General features: G+C 33.9%; 1 protein-coding gene across 6 annotated transcripts in view; it reads right to left on the bottom strand.

Moving 5' to 3' along the window:
• PHTF2 (putative homeodomain transcription factor 2) overlaps positions 1-14,829 on the bottom strand; it is a gene marked incomplete at both ends in the record, with an annotated part of 116,736 nt that overhangs the window by 9,687 nt on the left and 92,220 nt on the right. For 4 of the 6 annotated variants that reach the window (XM_080701028.1, XM_080701029.1, XM_080701032.1 and 1 more), the window contains 4 exons: positions 4,225-4,311; positions 7,824-7,955; positions 8,175-8,447; positions 10,353-10,481. In XM_080701028.1, the coding sequence (XP_080557154.1) occupies positions 4,225-4,311; positions 7,824-7,955; positions 8,175-8,447; positions 10,353-10,481 (621 nt within the window). The remainder of the gene's footprint in view (positions 1-4,224; positions 4,312-7,823; positions 7,956-8,174; positions 8,448-10,352; positions 10,482-14,829) is intronic. The other 2 variants (XM_080701030.1, XM_080701031.1) reach the window with 2 other exon arrangements.

The raw sequence follows: 14,829 nt of genomic DNA, 5'->3' as shown, positions 1-14,829 counted from the left end.
TCCCTAGGCCTCTTTTATTTTTTATTTTGAAACAAGATCTGCAATTTAGTGGGACCTTGTTTCAAAATAAAAGATAAAAATAGGGCTGAGGTGTAGCCTAGAAGTGTAATGTCTCTGGATTCAATCTTCAGCACCACACACACACACAAAAAAAATCAAAACAAAAGTCTTACAAAGTTCCTTTCTACATGTTTTGTATAAGGTTAGGATTATCTGTTTGAATATATGCTTTATTGGCCAAATCTAGCTTAAGGCCTTTTCTGTTTGGTCTTGGAGCTACGAATAACTTTTACACTTTTTCAAAGGAAGAAGGGGAAAAGCAAAGGACATTTTAGGCAAAGCCTAAAATATTTACTATATGTAATGTAATTTACTATATGGCCCATTATAAAGTAAATTTATTAATCTGATTTAGAGAATAAAATTGACATTTTCATATTGAGGCTGTATTTTATCTTGATCATCTAAAATATATATACCATGTTTTGAATAATGTGTCCATAAAATCACTTAAATACCTTACCTAAACAATCATATGGTCTATGATTTTTTTCTACCCCAAACTTTGTGTCATTAATTTTCCCCTGCCTTTGTTCATTAGCACCCTCCATCAAAATGCTGACTAGGGCTGGGGTGTAGCATGCCCCTGTTCAATCCCCAATAGCCCCCACACACAAAATTTAATACCCTAAGTACACACTATGTATAATATTTGGTACAAATTTTGAAAGATATACTTTATCAGATTAAGGACAGTACTTCTTATATTTTGAATCTCTACCAAAATTTTACAAACTGTTACAAATTATTTTCTGCATCTATTGAGATAACTACATGTATTCTGCCTCTTTAACCAACTAAAGAGAGTAGATTACATTAGATATTCTGAAGTTGAAAAATCCGCATTCTGGGAATAAACTATCTTGGTCATAGCATGTATCTATAATATTTTGTTGAAAAATTTTATATCCAAATCAATAAGTGAAATTAACTAATTTCCCATTTTCGTACTTCTCACTAGTACTGGTAGCAAGTGTGGGAAACTGTTCTAAGTCTAAAAATGCTGGCTTAAGGATTTACAGCTCTTGGCTTGCTTTGGCAGAAGACCGCCTTTCTTGAGGGAACTGAAGACAGTGACCTCGATGCCCCTTTGCCAAGCTCTTTCCCTCTGTTCTGCTGCTCTTTTTGCTTGCTTTATTTAAGAGTGGAAGACACCCTAAGAGGTCTTCTGAAGACAGAGACCTCTGCACTCTTGCAAAACTGCCAGGTAACAGCTTATCATCCAAAGCATTCCTAACCCAACTCTACTCCTTAGCCAGAGGCAGTCAATGAGTTAATGAACCAGACTTCAACCTGCAATAAAAAGGAAAGCTGAGTTTTGTTTGGGGAATTGGCTCTCTTGCCTTCTCCCCTCTCATCTCTTTGAGACCAGGAATAAAGTTCTTGAATGAAATAGGAGAAATGCTCAAGAGCATTTTCATCATCTCATCATCCTGTGCCCTGCTGGTACAGAGTCTGGCATCAAGATTGTATTAGTCTCACAAAGTGAGGTGAGGAATATTCCCTTTCTCAACTTTCTAGATCTTTTGTATAAGGTAAGGATCATCTGTTTGTTTGAATATATGATAAAAATTGCTTACAAAATTAGATGGGTCCGGAGGATATTTTAATGGCATATTTTAAGTTACTGAATAAATATCTAGTTATAGGTTTCCTCAGCTTTTCAATTACTCTTTGGGTCAGTTTTAATAATTGGTGCATTTCTACAAAATTGTTTATTTATACTTTCAATTTTAATGGCATAAAGTAATTCATACTACTTATCACTTAAGAAAATTCACAACCATGCCAGTTGTTTATAGTTTAATACTGTGCTTTTTCTTTTTGAAATTTTGTTACTTATAGCTGGGTGTGGTGGTGTATGCCTGTAATCCTGTTATCTGGGAGGCTGAGACAGGAGGTTTTCAGGTTTGTGGTAGCCTCAATAACTTAGTGAGGCCTTCATCAACTAAATTAAAAAAGGGCTGAGGCATGTAACTTGGAGGTAGAGTGCCCCTGAGTTCAATCTACCAAAAACAACAAAAGAAAATTTGTTATGTATAAATTGTTTTAAAATTTCTAAGTGTATAAAGTATCTGTTGCTGTCATTATTTTCTACATTGACTTTTACAGCTACATCATGTGGTCTGTATGGTATGAGTCATTTGATATTAGTTGAGAATTATTTTGTGGCTTAGTACATGGAAAAGTTTTATAAACTGTCCTTGTGCCTGAAAAAAAATTTCATCAGTTCAGAAAAATTCATAGCCCTATCTAAAAGCATTATATTGTGTTATGCTAGTCTTTCCTCTTAGAATTCAGATTAGGCTTATGTTGGATTTCCCACCTATGTCTCAATATCCTTTTTTTGCCTATTGTTTTATTGGTACACTGTAGTTTCACAACATAATGTGGATCATATTGACAATGGCATACATTCACACAATACTTGATACCCCCTTCCCCTCCCCCCCTCCCAGCAATGAGTGTCCAGGTTGACCATGCTATATTCACACTTATACAGATGTTCGAATGTAGCTCCTCCATTAATTAACGTCAGCCTTCTTCTTCTCCTACCCTTCCTTTCTTGCTGTCATTCGCAAGAAGATGGAAAGAACTGGAGAACATTATGTTAAGTGAGATCAGCCAGGCACAAAAAGAGAAGGGACATGTTTTCTCAATATCCTTTTTGCATCTTTTATCAGTTTCCCAGTTCACTAAATGTCTGTTTACCAGTCTCACATCTGCTTTTAATTCTGTGCATGGCATGGTGTTTTTAATGTCAACAACTATATTTTTCATTTCTCATACTATTTGGTTCTTTTTCAAATCTCTGTGTTCTATTCTCAGTGGAATCTATTTCTTTAATCATTTTAAACAAACTTAAGAGTTTCTTGTGATCAGTCTAGTAGCTGAAACAGCTGGATATCTAATCATATTGTGTATTGATCTGCTGACTCACTTACATTGTTTTTTTTTTTTTTCTTCATGCGCTTTTAAACCTCAGAGGACTTTATCTGTGGAAATCCTGTGAACATTAAGCTTAAGTCATATCCCCCAGAACAGTCTTGGTTTTGCTTATATTAACCTCTTTTTGTTTTTTTTATATTAACCTCTTTTTGTTGCATTACTGGAGATTGAATCCATGGGCATACACCCTCAACCCCATTGTTTATTCTTTATTTTGACACAGTTGAGGAGGGCCTTGAACTTGCGATCCCCAGTCTCCACCTCCGAAGTTCTGGGATTACAAGTGTGTGTCACCACACCCAACTTATATTAACTTCTTGACATGAGGATTACAAGGTAAGATGTTTAATGACAACTTGAACCAGAAAATTTTATTAAGGGCAGACCTACAATTATACATTCTTAGAAGAGGCATTTCCTTCCTCCTTGCCATCCAGCCATAGTCAGATAAAGCTTCTGCACTGTCTTCCTGTGTAGCGGACAGCCTGTTTCTGAATTGACTTTTTCACTGAAGCTGTAGGGCTTTGAGGGTTCTGACTTCATGGTGTGAGTATGTTTAGGGCAATATGTAGGTCAAGGCCTCATCTCCTAACCTCACATGGGAATAAAGCTTTATAAGGATTCTGAGGTTGACAGTGCACCTCACCTCTTATTCTAGAGCTGCCAAAGGACTAATGCATACACTTAATTGCTCTGGTTTTCGGTTTTATCTACATTTTTAGCCTCTTACTGTCTTATGAATTCAGATATGTTTATAAAATGCATATTAAAAAGCTTATATAGCTAGTTTTCTCTCTCCTAGCATTGTGTGGAGTCTAAAAGCATAAGTAATCATCATACTATTTGAAATGGAAGTCAAGTTGCAGTGACAATGTGGAGATAAGTAAAAAAAATTTAATATTAAATGTGAAGAATCAGAGACTGGTGGAACAATTTCATAACTCTACTGACTCGTATGTTTCAGAATATAAAGACAATCACATGGAGTCCAGACAAATTCAACAAAAACTCGGGCATATGCTTACTGTCCATGACACAGAGATGAAGTGATATATTTACTTATTCTACTGAAAAAAAATTATAAAAAGTCAATTTCAGAATTTTCCTTAGGTCTAACTAGGCTTATGTATGTTACTTTGACTATTACTAGAAAACCTACAAATCTTAATATTTAATATCTGATGGTTTAATTTCTCTATAGAACAGTTAACTCACCTGTGCACAACAGATAAATACAACTGAGATAGTCAACAAGAAGGCAGATGACACTATTACATCAACTGATCTCTGAGGGCCTCGACGCTGGGGGGAGAAAAAAGTGGAAGACACTTTTAAACATATTTACTAATTAACAGATAATTTCCATGCTTTCAGTTATGGTGTTGATCCATCACTGCAGGTTGGTCAAAGCTTATAATGCTAAAAATATTTCTAACTTGTCAGATAAGTTTAATAGTAGTGTTATTTCCTGACAACTTGCAACAGAGTACAAATAGTATCTACATAGCATAGAATTACTACCATAACTCTCAAACATTTATTTTTGTCAAAGATTACAATAATTTACTCAACAACTGTAGTTGGTACAAGAAATGCATCCAAATCTGTCCCTTCACAGGAACTAGTGGGAGTATCACATCAAATTCATAGTCACAGATGTATGGGATAAGCTGTGTGTGATGAATGCTAGAAAGAAATAGGGATAGTAGAGATAGGCCAAGGTAAATGTAAGGGACACTTAATTTATGGGCCTAGGAATATCTCCCTGAGGAAGAGATATTTAGACCAAACTAAGGGACAGAGCAGAGGGCAGAGAACAGCGTTCTAGGCAAAAGGAAGGGTCTGTGCAAGTGCCTAAGGCAGGAAACATCAGAGGAAAGAACCAAAGCAGTCTAGAAAGTGAGAAAGTGTTTCAAAATGAGCCAAGAAAAGGAGATAAAGTTGGCTCTAAGTCATGAAGAACATTATAAACCATATTAAGGTTTTGCTCTTAGCCCAGCACGGTGCCACATATTTATATTCCTAGTACTTAGGAAGCTGAGATAGGAGGACTGCAGTTTTGTGGCAGGCCTCAGCAACTTATTGAGGCCCTGCACAACTTAGCTAGACTGTTTCAAACAAAAATTAAAATAGGGCTGGAGGTGTAGCTTAGAGGTAGAATGCCCCTTTATCCCAAGAGCAATAGAGACCTCCAAAAAGTTTTAAGAATTATATGAAAAAGATCTCTTGTGGCCAACTGAAGAAAGCATCAAAGAAGGAAATGGGAATGCTAGAAGGCCAGGAGGAGGCAAATGCAGTAGCCCAGTGCAGAAGATGAGTGAGAAGGTTTAATGGCGGTGGTAGAAATGGAAACAATGAGAAACAGATTCACAACAGATTCTGGAGGCAGAAAGGACACAAATTAGTGATAAACTGAGTGCTGGAAATCAGATATAGCCTTTGGAAAAATTTTATCCCATTCTATCAGTAACTTTTAACTCTGTTTACATTGTACAATATTTATTTATTTTTTAAGGAAGTTTGTTTACTCTTTTGTTGCCTGTGCCTTTGAAATCATATCCAAGAAATCACTGCCAATTTCAATGTTATGAAGTGTTATGACCCAGGTTTTCTTCTAAAAGTTTATAGTCTTAAGATTTACACTTAGGTCTTTTATCTATTTTGAGTTAATATTTGTATAAGGTGTTAGGTAAGGGTCCAATCTTATTATTTTTCATGTAATTATTATTTTTCAACAATATTTAGTGAAAAGATTATTATTTCCTTCACCACATGTTCTTGGAAACTTTGTCAAAAATACCTTGACCATATATGGAAGAATTTATTTCTAGGCTTTTTATTTTACTCCACTGGTTTATATATCTGCCTTTATAGCAGTACTACACTGTTTCAATTATTGTAGCTTTATAAGGTTTGAAATCAGAAAATGTACATCTTCTAGCTTTGTTCTTTTTTGAGACTGTTTTGGGTATTTAGAGTTCATATTTCATGTTAGGATAGATTTTTTTCTGGAAAAAAAAATGTACAATAGTTTTACCTTAAAAAAAAAATCCTCTGGTAAGAAAGAAAGCAAAAAGAAATACTGAAATGTTATCTCTAAGTGATCAAAAGTTTGATATCAGACAAATGAATCTTTTATGTGAGATTATCATTGTTAACTTTGGATACGTTGCTGTAATATTAGATGTCAACCACTAAGCCAAGCATGGGAAGGAGGGATGGGAAGGGAATGGTGTGGGGATTGGGTAGGGGATAACTGGGTGATGTGTTCATGTATGTCTACACAAGTTTTTATCCCATTATGATGTATAAATACAGTGCACCAATAAAAAATTTAAAAAAAGAAAATCAATGTTCAAAAGAATGCAATGCCTACCTGCGATTGATAAATGGGAGATTTTTAATGGATTCTCACTAAGTAACAGAGATCATACCTGTCCTTCCATACAATGGAAATGTCAGTGAGAAAACACCTATGACAATTTCTTAGCATTTACCAATGAAAACTAATAGAAGTGAATTTAACAAATTAGTAAACAGAACAATGAGTTTTTAAAATTTAAGAGCAAAGAGCCGGATGTGGTGGCACACGCTTGTAATCCCCGCGCTTGGGAGGCTGAGACAGGGGGATTGCACAGGTTCAAAGCTATTTAGTGGGGCTCTCAGCAACTTAGTGAGACCCTGTTTCCAAATAAAATATAAAATAGATCTGGGAGTGTAGCCTGGAGGTAGAAGGCCTCTGGGTTCCATCCCTAGTACCACAAGAAAAAAAAAAAAAAGAAACAAAGAAAAAAAATCTAAGAGCAAAGAGCACAAACTTTTTGTTACTTCTTTCATTGTTACTTCAACAACAAAAAGCATTAAAAATCTAGGCATGGTCTTTGGGTAAATTTTAATAATACAGAGAGTGCCCTTTTTAAAAGTTTCGGTACTAGGAGTTGAACTCTGGGGCATTCTACCTCCAAGCTATACCTTTATCCCTTTTTATCTTAAAATAGGATCTCACTAGTTCACTTAGGGTCTCACTAAATTGCTGAGGGTGGCCTTACACCTGTGATTCTCCTGTCTCAGCCTCCAAGGTACTGGGATTACAGGCATGTGCCACCACTGCACCTGACATAGATAGTACTTTGACTTGATAAACTTACATAAACTTACATGATTCCTCTGTATATAAAAGATTCACTGCTATTTAATAGAACCAAAAAATACTAAAAAAACAACTGTTTCTAAAACTAAATATAGGTTTCCTCTCTCAAGAATTTTCATAAATAGAAAAATTATTAAAAATATTAAAGATGAGAAGAGCAAGAAAGGAATGACAGAAATGAAAGCTAATTAATAGGTCACATCAGCGAGGAGACTCCATGGTTAGATTCTTTATTCAAGATTCTTTTTTGAGTTGTGGGCTCCCTCTGCTGGTTTATAATTACAAGTTCTAAGCAGAAACAAAATCTTTAATCTTGCTTTTACTAATGATGTTGAACATTTTTTTTCCATATATTTATTGGCCATTTGTATTTCTTCTTTTGTGAAGTATCTATTTCTTTTTTTGTGAAGTGTCTATTTAGTTCAATTGCTCATTTTTAAATTTTCTTTTACTGTTAGGACTTTTAAGGTACTTTGTATATTCTAGATATTAGTCCTCTACAGAGGAATAGCTGGCAAAGATCTTCTCCCATTCTGTAGGCTCTCTCTTTAGACTCTTGATGACTGATAAATTGATGACTATACCTCTATACACATTGACAAAGAAATTGGAATTATCAGAGAAAGCCAGCATGTTAAGAGTACTTTTATCACTATCATTCTACCTTAAGATAGGAACGGAGAGAGAGCCACATTTTTATATTCTGTACTTTCTTCAACCGGAAATGAGGAACCTCAGATTTTCGAGCCCTCCTTGCAGATGTTAAATGTCCAAAGAGTTTTGCAAAAAGCAATCGCTAAAAAAAATTAAGATGAGGATTAATTTTCAAGTAATTAACACAGAAAAGCAGAAATGTACAAAATGTGAATTGTTATCATTTGCCTAAGTACTATAGTAGCAAGACAAAAATAATTAGGTCAAAATGATTTAGTGACATACTAAAATACTTCAAGACTACTTTGAACATTATAAAAGGATACAGTATTCTCTATTCAGAAGTTGATATTGTACTAACCTGTTTATAAGTTCTCTCTGCTACACAGAGCAAGAAAAAGAAAATCCATACGAGAGACACGCGAACCACAAAACTTATTATAACCATAGAAAGAACCATGACATCTTCATTAGAACCAAATGCAATCACATAAAGTTCCGAAGCAGAATGTGTTGTGAGTTGTTCCAAGTCTGTAGCTTGAGAGAGTCGGAAAACAAATGGGGTTAAACCCAGGATTAGAGAGATTGCATTTCCAAAAATCTGGTATCCTATTCCTGGTATATGACTGTTCACCTTGAGAGAGCCAGGGAGAGAGAGGAAAAAAGAAGAAAATTATTAATAAATAAAATTCATCTAAAGTAAAATGTATTTCTAGTGAGCCTTATTTTATTTATAACAATAGGAAATCATTTTGTTAAATATATTAGTTTAAATAAATGAATAACAAAATTTGAAGGCCCACTACATATATATGATGTCATTGATTTCTTTTGTCTTTAAAATAGATGGATTTATAATTAAGTAGATGCAAAAAGATTGGCTATCTAAGTCTCAGTCTTAGGTATTCAAAATTCTATGTATCTCTATTTTAAAAGAAATATTTATAAATATCATGATATTAGAGAGTGAGAGATCTCATACCCACTTAATTAAAAAAAAAATTTTTTTTGTAGTACTGGAGATTGAACCCAGGGGTGTTCTACCTCCAAGCTATACCCTCAGACTTTTTTTTATTATTGTTTTCAAACAGGGTCTCTATTTATTTGTTTGTTTATTTATTTATTTTGGTATACTGGGGATTGAACCCAGGGACATTCTATCTCCAAACTATCCCCCAGCCCTATTTTTTATTCTTTATTTTGAAATGGGGTGTCACTAAGTTGCAAATGCCCTCACTAAGTAACTGAGGCTGGCTATGAACCTGCAATCTTACTGTTTTAGCCTCCCAAGTACTGGGATTACAAGCATGTACCACCATGCCCGGCAGAAACTGAGTTTTGCTGGATTGCTGAGAGGCTCACTATATTGCTGAGGCTGGCCTCAAATCTGTGATCTTGTCTTAGCCTCCCAAGTACTGGGATTCCAGGTGTTTGCCATCATGCCAGGCTTTAAATTCAATTTTTTAAAGAAGAAAAATAAACACCTAGAATTATACTTGAGATATAATTATAGTTGATAAAATTGGAACTTGTAATTTTCTTTAGAGTTCAATATACAAATAAATCCCTCAAAGCCATTTTAAAATGATAAATGACTCATAACCACTATAACAAGATAGAGGGAAAAGAAATAGAGAATGGGAGAAAAAAGATAAGGGGATTAAATAATGGCAATATATAAGAATTTCCAGGATGATAGATTGGTAGAACTGTCAGGATCTTAAATATCATGTAGCTAACTTTTATTATATTATACTGTAGGTAAATGAGACAATTCTAAGTTATTTGCCAGTTCACAGACAGTCAAGCCACAGGGGATCACTAGATTCAAGTCACCAGACTCCTTAACTGACTGCTCATCTCACGTTTCACCTTTAATTGTTCACACTGAGATATGTAATAGAATATATTTAAACCCATTTAAAAAAATTCCTGCAAAAGTGAAGACAAAATTCTAGCATTAAAATGCATGAAAGAAATTTAGAATTGTCAAGTTTTATCATGCATACCTATCTGTCCAAGTTATAAAAACATTTTAAAGTTATTACCTGATAAAGGAAATCACTTAATGACAAATTAAATCCAAAATATTTATACTATACCTCTTTGAATTACTCAAGATCTTTGCAATGTGTTTTACTTCTAAATATTTAAGTAAGAAATGAAGTAGAAATTTTTTAAGGTTTTAAGTAATAATAAATGAAACAGTAAGGATAATAGTGAAAAAATAAATCTTCATCAACACCTGGATGTAACCAGCAGATTCTAAATTTTTTCTACTGAAATCAAAAAGAATAACATAAAGGAGGGAAATCTTACATTGTGTCATCTATTGTTGGTCAGAGAAATGAAACACTAAAGATGAGAGTGGTTTGGTTATAAATCACTGCTTAATTCAGAGATGGAGCCAAAGACAACTCTTTTTCAGGTGAAGACACAGGGTAAACAGGTTATTAATATAACATCCTAATATCTATTTTATATATTGGTAGTTATAAATTTTACCTTTGAATTAAAAGAATAAAACTATAAAACTCACTCTGTTCATTATCATCCCACTGATCTCAAGCACAGACATGTCTGCTTTCTTACAGTCATTGCCTTCCCATACTATTGCACTTATTTTTTCTAATCCTGGGTGTGAGCTATGGAGCCAGGGTAAATGACTCTACAAAAAAGAAGCAAAAATTGGTGAATCTATTTATCACATTTCATAAATAAAAATATCCATATAAAATTATACATACTATATATAATTTAAAACCAAATAAAAATTCATAAATACATTTACATTTTAGAAATATAATGTAGTACCTGTGCATTAGCTATAATTACCACACATGATTTTAACCACACTAAAATTCTAACAAAATTAGCACATACACTGAACAGATGGCATAAAAAATTAGCTATAAAATGTAGAATATTTCTATAATAGATATTAGGCAACCTATTATTAAAAAATATACTAAAATCAGCAAAAGCACTTGTCAACCAATTTAAATAGCTTGCAATAGCTGATGCTAAAAAACAAATGGATGTCAAATTTTCCATATCAATTAGTGTCCAACTTATGATTATTCAATACAAAAGAATATAAGTGAGTCTGAACCTGTTTGAAAAACTATAAAGTGATAAACAATCTCATCCTGAAAGAGATTCTTGCTTACACTTACCTTTAACATCTGATTTAGCTAACTTCCTGATATTTTAATCTAGCACTTCTCCAAAGAATAAATTTAGTGCCTTTTGTTGTTGTTGTTACATAAAGCAAACATTGTAAGTGAAAGCACACAGAACTAGAAGTATTGTTTAAAGGAGGATTAAGTATCTCCCAATGTCTCAAGGAATAAAAACAATTTTTTAAAAAGTGAAAACTTGCCCGGCGTGGTGGCGCACGCTTGTAATCCCCGCGCTTGGGAGGCAGAGACAGGAGGATCGCGCAGGTTCGAAGTGCGCTGGCTTAGGAGACCCTGTTTCAAAATTTTAAAAAATGTTAAAATAGGTCTGGGAGTGTAGCCCGGAGGTAGAAGGGCTTCCAGGAACCCCAGTACCACCAATAAATAAATAAATAATAAAAAATAAAAAAAATAAAAAGTGAAAACTTTAGCATGAAGGATAAGATGCTTAAGGTTGTTTGGCTTTTTGTTTCAGATCTATAATTAAAAGATTAAAATTCAATATGGAATAGTTGGGTTAAAGACAGCAACAGAATTAATGATACATTAACCTTTAATCGATAAAGATCTTGAGAGAAAAAAATAATACTAAAATATTAGATCCAGAACAGGATAAATTTATTTTCTCTCTCCCTCCCCCCCTCCTCCCTCCCTCCCTCCCTCCCTCCCTCTCTCTCTCTCTCTCTCTCTCTCTCTCTCTCTCTCTATATATATATATATATATATATATATATATATATGTAATTTTTTTTTTTTTTGGTGGTACTGGGGTTCCTGGAAGCCCTTCTACCTCTGGTCTACACTCCCAGACCCATTTTTATTTTTGGAAACAGGGTCTCTTATGCCAGCGCAGCTGCCTTCGAACCTGCGCGATCCTCCTGTCTCCAAGCGCGGGGATTACAAGCGTGAGCCACCACGCCCGGCTATATCACAATATTTCTAACTTGTAATTTTTAAGGACAAATATGCTTTCTGTATTTTATTTTTAAAAGTCTGGCACTCAGCAAACTCAGGAAAATAATCAATAGATCCTTGATACTCTAATATTCAAATTTTGTAACATATTTCATTAAATAACTTCTAACAATAAATGATCTACTTTAGATATACTATTCTTAAAGGGCAAAAATGTGATTAAATATGGTAAAGAAATGTTTCTATTAAATATGGTAAAAAAAATTAAGAATTTTTCCTCTAGGGGGAGTAAGTTGCACAGTTTGTTTCAACTGAAGCAGTCTAAGAGCATTTTAATATGTAAGAAAAAAAGAGAAATTTTTATCTTCTTCAAAGATATATTTTAGTTTACATTTACTTTCACAGTACATATTTCACTATTTGAGGTCCGTATGAGCTAGTAATGCTAATTATTAACTACCAACTTATTTCCTTCAAATTATGTTTCACGATTTACCACCCACACACACAAAATAATTCTAATTTGGGATAGAAACAATTTGCACCAAAATATGCACCAAACTTTCTCTGGACATTTAATAAAATAGTGAAACATATTGGAACCAAAAAGCTAGAGATAAAAAGTGCAAGAAGCTAAATGAAAAGAGAGGTAAGCCTGAGAGGCAACAGATTTTAACCACAGATTTAGACTTTTTCTTTCAAAAGTAGTTACTTTGCACCCAGCTACCTTCCCAATTACTCTAGACAGCATTTGATATCATTTTCTTCTTCTGGAAATCCAGAAAACAAGAGAGAAGATGGCAATTAATATCTGGCAAATGTAATGAGTTAAATAAACCTTACATATGTGTGTGTGTGTGTGTGTGTGTGTGTGTGTGCAATGTATACTAAAAAAGTTTTGTTGAAACATGTACTGTCTACAGTGTGCAGACAGCATTTGACACATACCTTTTTTAAGGCAAAGGAAAAAAAGCAATGTAAGTAAGTATTTTATAATTTTATCACATAGGGTCATCTTATATTTTTAAACTAAAATTTTGAACTTTTAAAATTACTGTTCTTGAGCCAGGCATGGTGGTGCACACTTGTAAGTCCAGTATTTGGGAGGCTGAGACAGAGGATCGCAAAGGTTCAAAGCCAGCCTCAGCTACTCAGTGAGGCTCTCAGCAACTTATTGAGACCCTGTTTCCAAATAAAATATAAAATATAGGTCTGGGAGTATAGCCTCGAGGTAGAAAGCCCTGGGTTCCAACCTCAGTCACACACACACACACACACACACACACACACACACACACACACACTACTGTTTTTCTTTTCCATCCAAAATCTTAATTCTTATGCTTCATTTTCATTCAAAAGTGCCTGAAAACTGTAACACTTACATGGTAGTGTGCTTTATTTGAAATGAATTAAACATGACAACTAATTTACCAGTGTTTCCAACTATGGGAATGTAGCCATTAAAATCTAGCTTTCCCTACTGAAAAGTGAATATTACTTGAATATAGCTTTATATTTTATTATGCACCTAGCCATGACTAGAGAAAAATATTTTTCTATGCAAATGTTTGTTAACTACTTACAAAGGAAATAGTAAAACAAAACAAAATTATAAATTTGGGAGTATACTGACTAGAACATGTTAATTCAAATGTTCAGTGTTTCTTCATGAGGAGATATTTTATATCTTTATAGTGGGAAGAAATGGGTCCTGCAAATCTAATAGACTTTGGTCAAATGAGAAAAAAATCTGGTTTTCATTACAAGATGTCCATTACCTGACTACTAGTAAAACTGAAAACATAAGTTTATTTTATCAGAAGCCCAAGAATAGTAAATATGTATAAAAATTGAATCTTTAATTCAAAAGCAAATAAATAATAAGCCTAGGATACCATAACTGGATATGCAAAAGAGAATATTTAATAAATTTTATCTTACAAAAAAAGAAAGTGGTGTGATAGACTTAAGGCCAATTTATTCTATATAAATATTATAAAAGTTTTAATCATTTAAGAAAGGCAGAACTGTCATGTTTTGAAAATTTTTATTCAGTCAGCTAATATTTATTAAACACATAATATGTAACAGGCAATACATGATACAACAGTAAGGCAAAAAACACATGGCCCCTGCTTCTATGCTGTTTATGCTATCTCTGGAAAAACAGCTTAGACATTTCCTTCCACCTTGGTTCTAGTTATTAATCTCCACAATTTAAGTGAATATGCAGATGTCTCATCCTGCACCCTGTATTTTTATGGATTGTTCATTATTTTTAATTCCTTCAAATCTGGGGAACCTTCAGCTATTCCCATGGCCACACCCTGTATCTTGTCACCACATAGACTTGTTCTGCTTTTGAAATGAGTCATTGGTCAAAACCTTTTCACTACAACCATCTTACAAGGACCCTGAAACTTTCCATTCTAAAACAGGTGTGCCCTTGATCATACTTATCCTGTAATTTATCAGTTCTTTCCGATTTCATTTCCTTACCAATCTGACACATCTAGACTTCACCAGACTCATTATTTCAATCATTCCTTCTTCTGTTCTCTGAATAACATTTATTGAGCACCTACTCTCTGTAGGCACTCTACTCAACTCTAAGCCTCAATCTTCTCATCTATAAAAGGAAAATTAAGTTACAATGAGCACTATATGATAATATGCATCTAGATTACACAGGTCTGGTATATAGCAAATGCTTATAAAAGATGTGCTATCATTATGATTACAACTATATTCTAGAGAATATCACATAACTGTGTTGAATGAGCAACTGCAAATTCAGTTTCAGATTCCCCTGGATCCTCAACAGTATAGCTGATTCTTTTAAAGTGTAGGTGGGCTTATTTGCATGCACACACACACTTTCCCCCATCTCTATTCCTCACAAATGGTAACTTCAGTTTT

Source organism: Muscardinus avellanarius, assembly GCF_963383645.1.
Source record: "Muscardinus avellanarius genome assembly, chromosome: 9".
Classification (NCBI taxonomy): domain Eukaryota; kingdom Metazoa; phylum Chordata; class Mammalia; order Rodentia; family Gliridae; genus Muscardinus; species Muscardinus avellanarius.
This window is presented reverse-complemented; position numbering and strand designations above follow the sequence as displayed.